This window comes from Dipteris shenzhenensis, chromosome 7 (genome assembly GCF_047967505.1).
Source record: "Dipteris shenzhenensis isolate YYH24624 ecotype China chromosome 7, Dip_SZ_1.0, whole genome shotgun sequence".
NCBI classification, from domain to species: Eukaryota; Viridiplantae; Streptophyta; class Polypodiopsida; order Gleicheniales; family Dipteridaceae; genus Dipteris; species Dipteris shenzhenensis.
Window position 1 is genome coordinate 3,409,866 of NC_141602.1, and position 13,490 is coordinate 3,423,355.

A 13,490-nucleotide genomic window follows, 5' to 3' on the forward strand; every position below is an offset into this window, starting at 1 on the left:
CATTAGATCAATCTAGGATACCATCACATTGTAAGTAAATCAATCTAAGATACCACCACATGATAAGTCTATCTTTCCATGCACCTTCTTAACCTCTGATTGTAATGGGTCAATTTGGAAATTTTATGTTGATTTTGAGAAAGCCTTAAGGGCCTATAAAGCCCCCCTAAGCCTTGTCCATTTCTAACCATAATCAGGGCCTTCTACCTGCCTCTATATAAAACTATGCATAGCCTTATCTTCCCCTACAAATGGGCCCCATATTGATTGTAATAATACCCCTTAGGAATGCCCATGTGTGGTCTAAGGAATGGCTAGCACCATGACTATCCAGTGTGGTAGAGGTTTTGCCATAAAGGTCCATCTTTTATTTAATACAAGAAGAACAATGGTGTGTCACTCGAGTTGCAATCTACCCACATGGCAAGAGTCTCTATCCCTCTGTTTGTCCTTTATTTCTTTATAGGTATTAGTTCCCCCTTTCCCTCTTCATTTGGTGGCTTACAAACAAGGAGTTATCCCTATTCTTCTAACAATGAGTTTGACCTATTTTGCAAAGATCATGGAATCAAGATATAGTTTACTCGCAAATAAACTCCTCAACAACATGGAGCTACAAAGAGAAAGAACACAATCATGGTAGAATCAACTAGATGCATGATGGATGAGATAAAAATCTCCCAACGATATTGGAGCATGTGGAATTTTAGTCTATTTGATGAACCAAAGTCCAATGACAATATTGCAAAACATCACTCTAGAAGAAAATCTCAAAAGTGTAAAGTGATCAATAAATCATTTGAGAGTACTTGGCTCTCTTGTCTATGCTTATAATTCTAGATAAACTACATAGCCGATTGCATGCAAAATTTATTATATGTGTTTTGACCATGGTTGCCCTCACTTGCTGTACAGAACGTCCCGTACGTCCCGTACCATACCGTATGATCCATACATTTTTTTTTTTTGGGGTGGATGGCTGGTTTTGTTATTATTGGTGGTGGTTCTGCCAAACTAATTTTGGGCCTCCCAAATGGCAAGGCTCCATATAAACGCCCTCTCCTCTCACTATGATCTCAAGCATCTACCTCCAACTCTGAGTCTCGACTCTCCCCTCTCCATCTCCAACAAGTGACGAGGCTCAAGCTGCATCAAGCATCTTCATCTCTCTCCCTCTTTATCTCCATCAAGCACCTATATAACATGTTTGTATAAGTTTTAAAGCTTGTACAAGTACCTACTCTAAAACATTAAAATCAGTGTCGTTTTTTTTTGGGTATCGAACTTACTATCAGACGTATGCCAAAGATTTTTGAGTTCGTTTAGTACTGCACTAATATCGAACGGTACGCATCGAACGTGATCGTATGTGTTAACCATGGTTTTGACATTCTAAAACATGCAGGTTATGGGATCCAATCACAAAGAAACATCATTCTTTCCAAAGATATGTATTGGTGAGGCACCCTCATACTAAAGTGAGCTTGATTTAATCGAAAAATCTATGTCATTATCATGTGGCAAAATTCAAGCTTCATTTCTCTTACAAAGCAATTACATCCAACCTTGTTCAAAGTAATAAAAATACAACCAATAGGCTTATGATAGCAGCAAGGCTATGCAATGGCCAACCTCCTAGCCCAAACACCCTCCATGAGCTACTCCTAGAATTTGGATCAATAATTCATGATGGTCATGGTGGAAGTGGAATGGTCTAAGATTCAACAAACCATAAATTGCATCCTAAGATTCAATCCGTCTCCATAATCTAAAGATTTACCAAAAAACATCCCTCAGGTGATATGACAAAGAAGAAATCAGCATAAGGGGAAGCTCGAGTTTCACTTAAACTTACCTTTCAGATGAGGCACTTATGGTCTCCGCCCTCTTCTATCTCAAATTCCTTTTTGGATCCATAGCTACTCCTATCTTCAATTTGAGGGCTTTGCAAAGACAAAATAGCAAACCAAGATGGCTTATTGTACCCCATTAAGTACAAAGGATGTATAAGCTATAAAGGTCGGGATGGAAACATCCTTTAAAACTAGGGAAATAATCACTCCTTAGCCTCCAGCAAGGATGGCATAAGTCATATCCATTGAAAATTCAAATTTGGATGCAATACTATAGAGTCGTGTCTAAGAAGAGAATAAATCTATAAGACAAAGCCATATGGGTGCATGCTCACAAGATTTGGACTTTACGACCGTATCAAAAGAGATACTAGCATGTACACACTTGAAGATTAAGTCGAGTCCACAAAGACAAATCATAAATGACTATTAAAATCTATTGTGAAAATATTCTTACAATTCTTAATACAAATATGTATTTCACAAAATTTTAAATAACTCCTTAATCTATACTATGTAAAAAAGAATCAATGTTCTCCCTCTACTCGTGTCACCATGAGAAAGCTCCCAAAACTTATGTTTTAAAAGACAAGAAATTGCAAGTTGCTTGGAAGTGAGAGAAGAGGTAAATGAATGAAAGCCACCACGTGGTGATTAAGCTAGACTAAAGAAGGCAATCACACGTGCCAACCACATGGCTATGATCTGGCTATCAAAATTTGATTCGCTGTATGTGCCTTTAGGGGATGGACTTAACTAGGCTAACAAGCCAAAAGTAACAATAATCTAAGACTATTCCTTCATTTTGTACATCCTTCACCACTTGCCAAGAACTCCACTTACCACGAGGTACAATCATGTTGTGCCATAATAGCAACACACGTCACCTACTTAATAACAAGATATCTAAACCAAAGTAGCTATTCCAATGGAAGCGCTCTTTCTTAAACATTAGAGTGGAGGCCGTTTAAAAATGTTATTTATAGTGAGATGCATGGAATTATAAAGTCTTATCTTTCTTATAAATATTTCATAATAATTGCAAATTTTTTAAAAGTGTAAATTTGTTTGCTATTTAGATTTCTTGATGTGCATGAATCATTCAAATTGTACACTGTGGCATTGGAGCAATCAAATAGAGATATATGACTCAAATGATATCACAAATAAGCTAAAGCTTCAAAAGTCACAACAAGATTATTTCCCCCATAGAAAAAAAAACAAATTTCAATTAATTGTGGGACTATTAGTTAAATATGGCTCATGTGAGTGAATAGTGGATAAGGGTTGATTCTTTTCTTGAACCTTTGGGCGAAGAAATGTGTAACCTTGTCCCTTCCCCCTCAATAAGCAATGTGAATTTCCAAACCAAAAAGAAAAGCCGCTTAGACCTATTCCCCCTCAATAAGTAATGTGAATTTCCAAACAAAAACGAAAAGCCTCTTAGACATAGGGTTTGATTATTTTCTTGAACCTTTGTGGGAAGAAATGTTTAACCTTGTCCCTTCCCCCTCAATAAGTAATGTGAATTTCCAAAAGAAAAAGAAAAGCCTCTTAGACATAGGTGTAACATATTAACCTATGCACAAACATAAGTTAAGTAGCCTCTACCTATGGGCCAAAACAAATATGAGGAATAAAAGTCACGAAGAGACTCCGATGCTAGTCAAAGATATCAAAAGTAACTAAAGACATAAGAGAGAAGTATGCCGATAGAACAAGGTGGCAAAACCACTACTTACGTTGAGTAGTTGATGTCGTACTATAGAAAGGCAACCTTTTAATGCCCAATAACAACTGCCCATTACCAACTTATATTAAAACTAATTAGCCAACCTCAACTTCAAAAAAGTCAATTGACCAAATATAAACGTTGGTAAAGATTAGCCAAAAAAACTCGCTTTCCTATTCTTTATATTAACCTCAATTTCAAAACTTAGTCAACCTCAAGAGTCAAGTTGACCAAATATAAATGTTGGTCAAGATTAGGTCAAAAAATCACTAACTTTTCAGAGACCCTTAACAAGATACATTCACACTTATTTCAAAGGCAAGAATCAAAAGATCACATTTTTGGAAGCACACTATATAATGTTTTTAGATGTGAAATATACTACTCCAAGGTTAACAACTACGTGAAGTTGTATGATATGGTCATAACCATAGCATTGTAAGCTTGATCAAAAGCTGGATATACTTTATTCACTCTTTGATGTGATGTTTAGACTGACATGATGAAGCTAACTTAGGGTCGTTGAACAAGGAAGGCAGCGCACTGCACCTGCCTCTTGTTATCGAACCCCAGCACTCGAATATAACTCTCGGGATACGACTTCTTGCACTCCTCGATCTCGTTCAGCACGGCGGTAGCATCTTGGCAACCGAACATGGGCAGCTTCCACATGGTCCAGTATCGCCCGTCGTAGTACCCGCACCCTCTCGAGTTCTCTCGAGAAACAACCCCCTTCTGCATACCACCAATTCGCTTGCATAAGGCTCCTTGCCCACCATATTTTTCAACTTATGAAACTGGGAATTTGAGCACTCACTTTATCAAACTCGAGACAGGGAATCCAGCCCTTGGCGACGATATAGTCGATCTGCTTTGCCACCTGATCGGCTGTGAGGGCTGGAAGGTAAGACAAGGTCTCGAACCTGAGATTCTGATGCGGGTTGACGACCTACAAGGCGCAAGGCATGAAAAACCGGAAGATTATACAGTGTTTCATGTCTTGCAACTTTATCCAGACCCACGATTGCAAAACCTGACTCAAGGCACGCTGGTTGCCGAGCGATTACGGCCAGGGGAAAGCCCTGATCTATTCAAAGAAGTGAAAGCCCTGATCTATTCAAAGTACTGAACACGACGCATCTCAAGCAGATAGAAAAGATCCGCAGGATCCTTGCGAAAACGCATCCCGGGATTCAAAATAGTGCGTGCGTTTGCAACAAATGATCAAATGCTGGGAGACAAACCTGCATGCAATGAACGCGGCAACCATTAGAGACAGAAAGCTCGAGAGGGCGCAAGGCGATGTTGGTGGCGTTTCGAGAGAGCAGCGACGGGGACAAGGGCTCACAAGGAGCCAGGGAAGGCGAGAAACAGGAAGAAGAAGCTACGCATCGAAGCGACATAGCCATAGCTCAATCTTCTTCCGCTACTTCCTCTTGGTGCTTTGATTTGTAAGGAAGGACTCTCGTAACTATATGAGTGTGAACGGTTTTTTGTTGTGTTTATTTAAAAATTCATCTAGTTTTAGAGTTGTTTTCATCGTCCTCCCCTCGACTTCTTCAACTCTCCAAGCTTTGTCCATTCCTTGTGGCCATCCAACACCTTTGGAGATGCCTAGAGTGTTTGTTTTATTTCCATCTTTGTCTCACATGTATCATGCACGCCATAGAAGAACAAGGTGACCCTATTCCCACGAGGCTACAAGTGGAAAAATCCTCATGAGGTTTCTCCCCCAACTTTTGATTTTTTAATGTTCCACCAATATATCCCCATACTTGAGCCGCCCAATAACTTGGAATGCCATCCATGTTTGTTTCTTATAACTTCATTCCCTATGCCATTTGGCAAAGTACTCTACGTTCTTGAACTTGGAAATATAAAAAAAGCATCAACTATGGCATGTATAGTGCTTATTTTAAGGTAGCATATATTATCAGGCTTTTAAGTGAGCTCCGTGATACCAAAAAATCAAATAACCATGCTTATTTTGTTAGGGTTTCCCATGCCTTGATTTTATTAGAGTATAAGAAAGTGCCTACATGGTCATATGATAGGTTCTATAAAGATAACCCTCATGATCGTCGTTAGTAGCAGTGACAAGATCATTATAGGGCATGGTCAAGTTGCAATTCTTTTTTAATTGTACTATATATTGGATAGAAGGACAAAGAATTATACAATGTTTTTTATTGTAGAAGGGATTCCAATGCACACTTGCAATTGTAACTAAGTAGAGAAAATGCAAAGTTATGGATCCCAATCATGAGGAACATTTGTGGAGGCCAATTCTTAACATGAGCTCAAGGCTAAGAAAGAAAGAGATAGACATAGCACCGTTAATTTTTTTCTATCAATGCATTAACCTTATTCTCTTTGTAGGGTTTATTTATAATGTTATTATATTATCTTCTATATTTATTTATGATATTACAGTTATAAATTTGCATAAGAGATCTAATCTCTTACCACATGGCCCTAGCACACTGCTTTGTCATACATCTCACAATAATTAAATGTTCATTCTCCAATGTCTTGGTCGTTATTTCAAGACATTTGGGAGGTTATTCAAAGGATAAATCAAGAGTTTTAGCTTATGCCTTAGAAAATTGACAAAAGATGCTACATGAGCACAAGGAAGATTTCATCACTTAGTGTCACAGAGAAAGTTGAGTCTAAGAGGTGGAAAGCTACAAAAGAGAAAAATTAATTATTTAAAAATACCAAAGGGATGAGGAGACAAACGACAATAGGTTGTTCCATTAACCCCCAAAAAAGAACTAAAATATAGGGGAGATATATGAAAATGTCCTACCCACTATAATTCATGTCGCTCCTCCTCCTCCTCCTCCTCTCCTCCTCCTCTCTCTCTCTCTCTCTCTCTCTCTCTCTCTCTCTCTCTTATGGTGCTCATTCCATATCTTTGACTTGCTCAAAGAATTTATCAATGCATATGCTTGACTCGGCAATGCAAGGGCATCTCTTACTACTTTGTACTTATGTCTCTAGATTATTATCCTTTAAATTTTCTCTCATGAGTCATGAGTATTTTCCTTTTAATATGAGTTCTGCTCGCACATACTCATGGAGGCCGTTGAAATGTATGTGATACTACATGCCATCAATTAAAGCTTGATATCATGGCCAATAATCATGTTTCTTCCTCCTCTAGAGGGGTGCTATTCAAATCGTGAATTAGAGCTCAAATGCAAATGTATGGAACTAGGTTCATTCCTCCTCTAGAGATGTACTATTCAAATTGTGAACTAGAGCTGAACTAGAGCTCAAATGTAAATGTATAGAGCTAGATTCATTCCAATTCTAGAGAGGTGCTATTCATTAGAACTTAAATGAGGCTCAAATGGAAATATAAAAGAGATTCTCACGTATGGGTGGATTGTAGGGTAGCCCTTCTTCCACTATATCCTCCCCTCTATCTTGTTCTTCCACTGTCTCCTTCCCTATGCTTGCAAAACCCTCCTTCTTTGTGTGTTTAGTTTAAACATAGGAGAATTGGAAAAATATCCCTCAAATTTTCTTTTCGTTCCATAGTAAATTTCTCAAAGACTAAATTTACAAAAGCAACATCTTCTTATATTTCATAACTTCAAATTCTCTCCTTTTTATATCTTATCTTCTGGCCATCTCTTTTTGCATCTATTTTTTCATTGCTTGCTATATTACATTGTTTGCTTGGGTGTAGACATTTTTGGTGAGGTTCAGGGAACTTTTTGTATATAGGTATCTTGCATGACCCATAACTTATGCATTGCTCAACAATTCAGCAAAATTTATCTTCGAGTTGTAGTACACATTCACACACATTCCAAACTTGAACATGAGACCAAAAAATTATGGAATAAGGATTTGGAACGAGACTGTTAAAGCATTACAAGTGCTATGTTGCATGTGAAGCATGCATCTTAAAGACTATAGGATATATCAATTTATTTAAAAACATCAAATTTTTGTTCTATACATACATGCAACCAAGTAATCATTCAAAAGTACACTATGTGCGCTTCTCCTCAACCCAAGGACACACCTAAATGAGAACATTAGGCATGGGTTAACGGGCCTCCAATGTTGTGCTAAAGTAATGCACACGGGCACACTCCATAACTTTTTTTTGATTTGTTGAATACCAAAATGGATTGAAAATTTGGAATCCAAAGTAGTGGGACTACTGCATGGTGGTCTTGAAACATTGATAGTTGTTGATAATGGTATCTAGATTCACCCTAAAATGGAAGAACTTGAAAATGGCAATTTGTGCATGTGTAAAGATCTTTTAATAAACCCAACACTATTTACAATTTTGAATTATTTCTTTTTCCATGCACTTGCTTGCTATATGGTTCATAAGCATGCCAAAGGTCATTGTATTTCATAACACACGGCATCAAACTCGATAGCGTGCCCTTTGGCCTATTTGTGTTTTGGAGCATTTTAGACCACATTGCACTTGTTTGGGATATCCAATTCTACTGACGTGTATTGCCAGAGGGGGGAAATCCGACGACGGCTGAAAATTTTGCTACTCCCATGAATTTTGAATTTCCACACCTCTCGCCCATCGAATCTTTAAATATTTAGTACTTGCAACCTGCCACCCCTTGCAAATGCCCTGCAACCCGTACACACCTCAATGTGACCTTGCATAAACTTTGGTTTGGCATTGTTTTCTTTTGGGTAAGTTGTCTTCTATTCTTTGCTTGCCTCACAAGCTAACTTCTCTGGATCTATTCAAGACTGTGGCCAAGGCATCAATGGCAACAAGCAGCTCGCCATGGCTTACAAGAGAAGTAGACAGAGGCTGCAAGACAGGAATGCTAAAAAGCCTGCTGGTCAAGGCACAAGGAACATATTGCAGGTCGAGGAAAGCAATGTCACGGTATTGAAACGCCAATGGAAGACACTTTTGTAACAATTGCAAAGAGAGAAACAACAAGAAGAAAGAAGACTCCTTGCAGAGTAGTAGTAGGAAGCAAAGAACACGAGCTGTAGTGTCACGATTGGTGGAGCATTCGAGACAGCAACATTAGGTGATTTAGGTGAATACCAGTCTCGAGTCTTCACAAGCTTTAGCTTGCACCCTAAATTTCGTAGATTAATGACCCTACCAACACCTTGAGAGACGCATGCCCAAGAGGCGATGCTCTCTTACCTCAGAAATGGCCTATAGAAAGTGAAAGGGGTACATAGCTTAGATACAACTAGCTGCAAAGAGGGCGACATTAGCTACGTTGGTGTCCCTTGAAACAAAGGAGAAACGGATTGGGTGCACAATGTTGAAGATGTTGTCAATCAGAAGTACCAACGTGGCATCAACAGTTGAACGTAGAGCAGAAGCAATGCATGATTATCCCGATCCAAGAAGTCTGTGGGCTTCAATAGACCCAAGAAAAGGAGAGAGAGCCTAAGTGTGGAAGTCATTGCTGGGGTGACGATGTTTTGGCATGGAAATATGAGAGTTTCTCCAAATAGAAAGGACATCCATAAAAAGCGGATGAGATGCAAGGTGTTTGAGGAGCACATCATACACATGATTTTTGATACAATGCAGGTCGCTGGTGCATAAACTAGCTCGGTGGTTATTTGTGATTGAGTTTTGGGATAGTTTACTTATTTCATTTCTTAAGCAAGGTATGGACTAAATGTGATTATCCTAAATGAGCTCGGTGGTTGGAACATCATGCAACTATAGGCTTGTTCAGCTCAAACACTAGTTATGTAATTGTCCTGAACTAGCGTGGTTGAGCAGATAGTAGTTGTTGACCAGCCCAGTGGTGTGGTTGAGCAGAAATTAATAACAATATATTTTGCAATAGAAAAGTAACATATTGTTATTTTACTAAACTAGCCCACTAGTTGGAAATCATGCAATTGTGGTTGCTTCGACTCAATCACCAGTTATGTGATTGTTCTGAACTAGCATGGTTGAACAGACATTAGTTGTTGACCAACCTGGTGGCATGGTTGAGTAGAAATTAACAGCAATATATTTCGCAATAGACATGGTTCAATTCATCCCAAAATATGTGCTTCACAATTTGATAGCCAATTGGTAGGATAAGTAGTTCAGGATGGGCCTTGCCAATTTTCCCCATGACACTAATGTCTCTATCATAGATTTTGATGAAAATTATTCATTTCAAGAACAAGTTGAGATACAAAGTGCTCAACGGTACAACAAGCTGATAATAATTCTTGTGCATATCACATATAGTTATTTGATTAATTTTTCTATGGCTGATGCCAATCTGCTTGCTGACTCATAGGAGTCTAGGTTAGTGCAACGCACATACCATTTCTACATTTTAGATGATAGGAAACATGACACCTTATTTGTGTAGCATGATTTTCTACTGCATTGGGAATGGCTGAAAAGGGAAAATCCCCAAGTAGAAAATATAAAACAACATTGGGTGTGGTCAGATGGTACTACCTCTCAATTTAAATCAGCTTGTGGATTCTACTTTGTCTCAAGGTTCAAATCCTTGCCTGGCCTAGACATGATGTGGAATTTCTTTGGGTCTAGCTATGGCAAGGGTGAACATGATAGATGTGGTGCTGTTATTAAGCAAGCTCTATTTAAACAACAATTAACATGCCCTCAAGAAAAGCTCAATGATGCCCATGATGCTCTAACATGGCTTACAACCAACCTCTCCATAGGCACGCATTCAACATATAGTAAACAAAGCCTTAAGAATAGTGTAGTATGCAGAGTGTCCCATGAAGTGAAATTGGATCAAGTGCAAAAGAGAAGCTGGCATGATTGTGAGAAAATTGAAGGAGTTTGTGGTTTGCACAGCATATGGGGCTTTTTAAACAACCACCTGATTAAAACAAGAAAACTTTCTTATTTCTGCAGTGTATGCATCATAGGGGATCATGACAATTTTGTGAACATTGCAACTGTGAAGACATGGGAGCAAGTTCAAGTTTTCCCTCTACGTTCAGATGGAGTGACAAACAGTGACTCGCCACAATTTGGGGAGAGTTTTAATGACCTCACCGATTGTTTAGAAGAGGGGGATAACTTTGTCATTGCCACTGCCTCTGAGGAGAACAAGGAAGATGACCCATACTTTGTGTTGTAGAGCACAAAACCTAAGCAGCACAAGGTTGAGGAAGCATTTAAGGATAATTGGGGAACAATCTATAAGAAGTGGGATGTAGCAGTTGGAGCTTTTTAGTATAAAACAACATCCAAGAGAGGTCACAATTACAAACTGCTACATAAGAGTCCACAAACATTTGTGTACTCTCATCTAGTAAGAGATATTAAGTTCTAGATGCAACCTGCTACATAAGAGTCCACAAACATTTGTGTACTCTCATCTAGTAAGAGATATTAAGTTCTAGATGCAACCTGTGCCACAATGAAAGAAGAGCAAGAGTGTCTTGAAATTGGATTTACACATGCATGAGCACATCTTGGGGTGTCTTGGAGCGGTGGATGAGGACGACTAAGATAGTACTAAGAAAATGTAGTCTCATTCCAAGGAAATAATATTCCACTTATCTTGGAAAATGGAAAATGTATTTGAGACTATGCTTCTTTTAGTAAATCCCAAACTAACCACCGTGCTTGTTTTTGTAAATCCCAAATGATAAATCCCACGCTTGTTTTTAGTATATCCCAAACAACCATCGCATTGGTTTTATTAAATCCCATAACAAATCCACAAATCCTAAACTAATGAATTGTATGTCATTCATCTTGTAATAATAGAAGCAAACCACTACGATGGTAGCAGCTAATATCCTTGTGTGCAACTAACCACTGCACTGGCGACCACTTATCCTGCACTATCGTCGTGCTATCCTAAAATTTTGTTGCAAAGTGCTATACTAAAATAGTCCCCTTTATGATCGTTCTCTTTAATTGTCAAATTTCAGCCACCGGGCTACTTAATTCCTAACTTCCATGTATGGAACTCATTGCTTGCACATTATCTTTGCATATCTTTGCTAGAGTTCAACATGTTGACATAGAAGACTACCCAGCTTAGCCAAATGATGAGAGATGGACATGTCATGTTGTATGAAAGAAGAATGAGAAGGCTGGGTCTAATGAACTCTCTTCCTATTTAAGTGCAATGCACACACAACTAAGAGCCCATTATGAAATCTAGCCCCGAAACTCTGTACACGGGTCCACCTACTACAAATCTATGGCATACCCAAAAGACTTTGGAATGCTCATGCTCTATCTGAGAACAATGTTGAATGACCTTCTCATAGAAACAGACCTAGAGACAAGGCAGGAAAATAGCTACAAGGAGGACATGCTTCGTAACTAGCTGTTTGATATAGAGGCGATATAAATGGTGAATATTCATTTCCGTGGCTATCATTTTGTACAAGTAGGTAGAGAGTAGCAAGCAGTTGGTGAGAAGAGTGTGTGCTGGGGTCTGCGATAGTGCATCAGACTAGCCTAAAGAGCTTGGAGATGCTTGCTATAGAGAGGTTGATAAGATAGTGGGATTTTAAAATTTCCCTAAGCTGCAAAATGTCGTCATTTTTTTGAAAACGAAAAATCTTGCAAGCATTTCTTGGACTACCTTATTCTTCATGGATGTCCCTATGCAAGCCACCCATGAACTTATTGCTTTCTCATCTTGATCCTCATGTGATCTATAGTGCTTGTAATATCTGATTTTGTGTCGACTTGCTTCCATGTTAATACTTAAATGTCTCTAGAAAGACAGTTGGTTTATTCTTAGTATCAATAATATGTGAGTGTAATATTTTGTGAGCATATACAAATTATCTCAGGTCTTCCCGACTAAATTGTTAACCGATTTGATTTTAGTCGACCAAAGGAAACTTGGATGGATCTCGATTTTATACATGACTACTTAATACATGAGGTGGATGAAGCAACGAAATAGGCAAAAAGAGTCACAAATACATCGGGTGATGTCACAAGAATCTTGTGAGGACTTGCAATTACCACTTGCGAGTTACCACCACTGGGTTTACATGATCAGTAGAGTGTAATTAATTACCAGTCACCATGCTTGCATGCTCAGTATAGTGCAGTTAATTACCAGTAATCATGCTTGCATGCTCAATAGAGTGTAGGTAAATACCATAGTTGATTACTAGGATGGTATCACAAGAATCTATGTGAACTCCTAAACAAATGAATTGTAAAAAAATCCTAAATCCTAAATGAACAAATTGAATGAAATTCATGAAGTGTGCAGTAGAGTTCATTGAGCCTCCTCATTCTTCTTTCATACGACTTAACATGTCCACCTCTCATCATTCGATTGAGGTCGATAGTCTTCTCTGTCAGTGTTGTAATATTGCATATATTATCATATGTGTGTGTGTGTGTGTGTGTGTGTGTGTGTGTGTGTATTAACAACTGCACTTACATTGAGAAATAACTAATCCACAATTCCTAAATGAATGAATTGTATGCCATTCATCTTGTCTTGTAATAATAATAGTAGAAGCAAACCATCGTGCTAGTGGCACTTAATTTAATATCCTAGTAATAATAGAAGAAAACCACTATGCTGGTGGCAGTTAATATCCTGGTGTGCAACCAACCTCTGAGCTGCAACCAACCAATGCTATACTAGAACAAATTGAATTACTTCAAAGTGTTATCCTAAAACATATACATTTACCAAGTAAACTTTGGAGAACATTAATGATTCAATAGATTACATCTCAAAGACTCCTTTCCTTTAGGAGGCTGGTTCCACATTTCTTTGAGTAGGTCGCCTTTTTGAGCTCCTTGACTGTAGGCTCACGGCCCTCCTTGCTCCTTTCTTGAAGGGGGCTCGTTCCTCCCTTCAGAGGCCCGGCCCCTCCATGTTGCTTCCTCTTTCCTTTCTTTGAGCTCCCCGGTTGCAGGCTCGGCCCTTCTTGCTCCTTTCCTG

The 13,490-nt window shown here is 38.6% G+C and overlaps 1 protein-coding gene across 1 annotated transcript; it reads right to left on the bottom strand.

Moving 5' to 3' along the window:
• Positions 1–3,857: 3,857 nt before the first annotated feature.
• LOC147899825 (ribulose bisphosphate carboxylase small subunit, chloroplastic-like) lies at positions 3,858–5,057 on the bottom strand. Its single transcript, XM_087376891.1, has 3 exons — positions 4,830–5,057; positions 4,403–4,534; positions 3,858–4,320 (listed from the first exon to the last, which is right to left on the bottom strand). Exons 1-3 carry the CDS (start codon positions 4,992–4,994, stop codon positions 4,099–4,101), a joined length of 519 nt encoding a protein of 172 aa, XP_087233017.1. The 5' UTR covers positions 4,995–5,057; the 3' UTR covers positions 3,858–4,098.
• Between the last annotated feature and the right edge of the window lie 8,433 nt (positions 5,058–13,490).

What these genes read in the sequence shown, in the direction of transcription:
- LOC147899825 (XM_087376891.1), bottom strand. Translation starts at nt 4,994, where the DNA reads ATGGCTATGTCGCTTCGATGCGTAGCTTCTTCTTCCTGTTTCTCGCCT. An exon ending in GCCGCGTTCATTGCATGCAG is followed by an intron (nt 4,535 to 4,829) that starts GTTTGTCTCCCA and finishes TGCGCCTTGTAG; the next exon opens with GTCGTCAACCCGCATCAGAA. An exon ending in CCTGTCTCGAGTTTGATAAA is followed by an intron (nt 4,321 to 4,402) that starts GTGAGTGCTCAA and finishes GGTGGTATGCAG; the next exon opens with AAGGGGGTTGTTTCTCGAGA.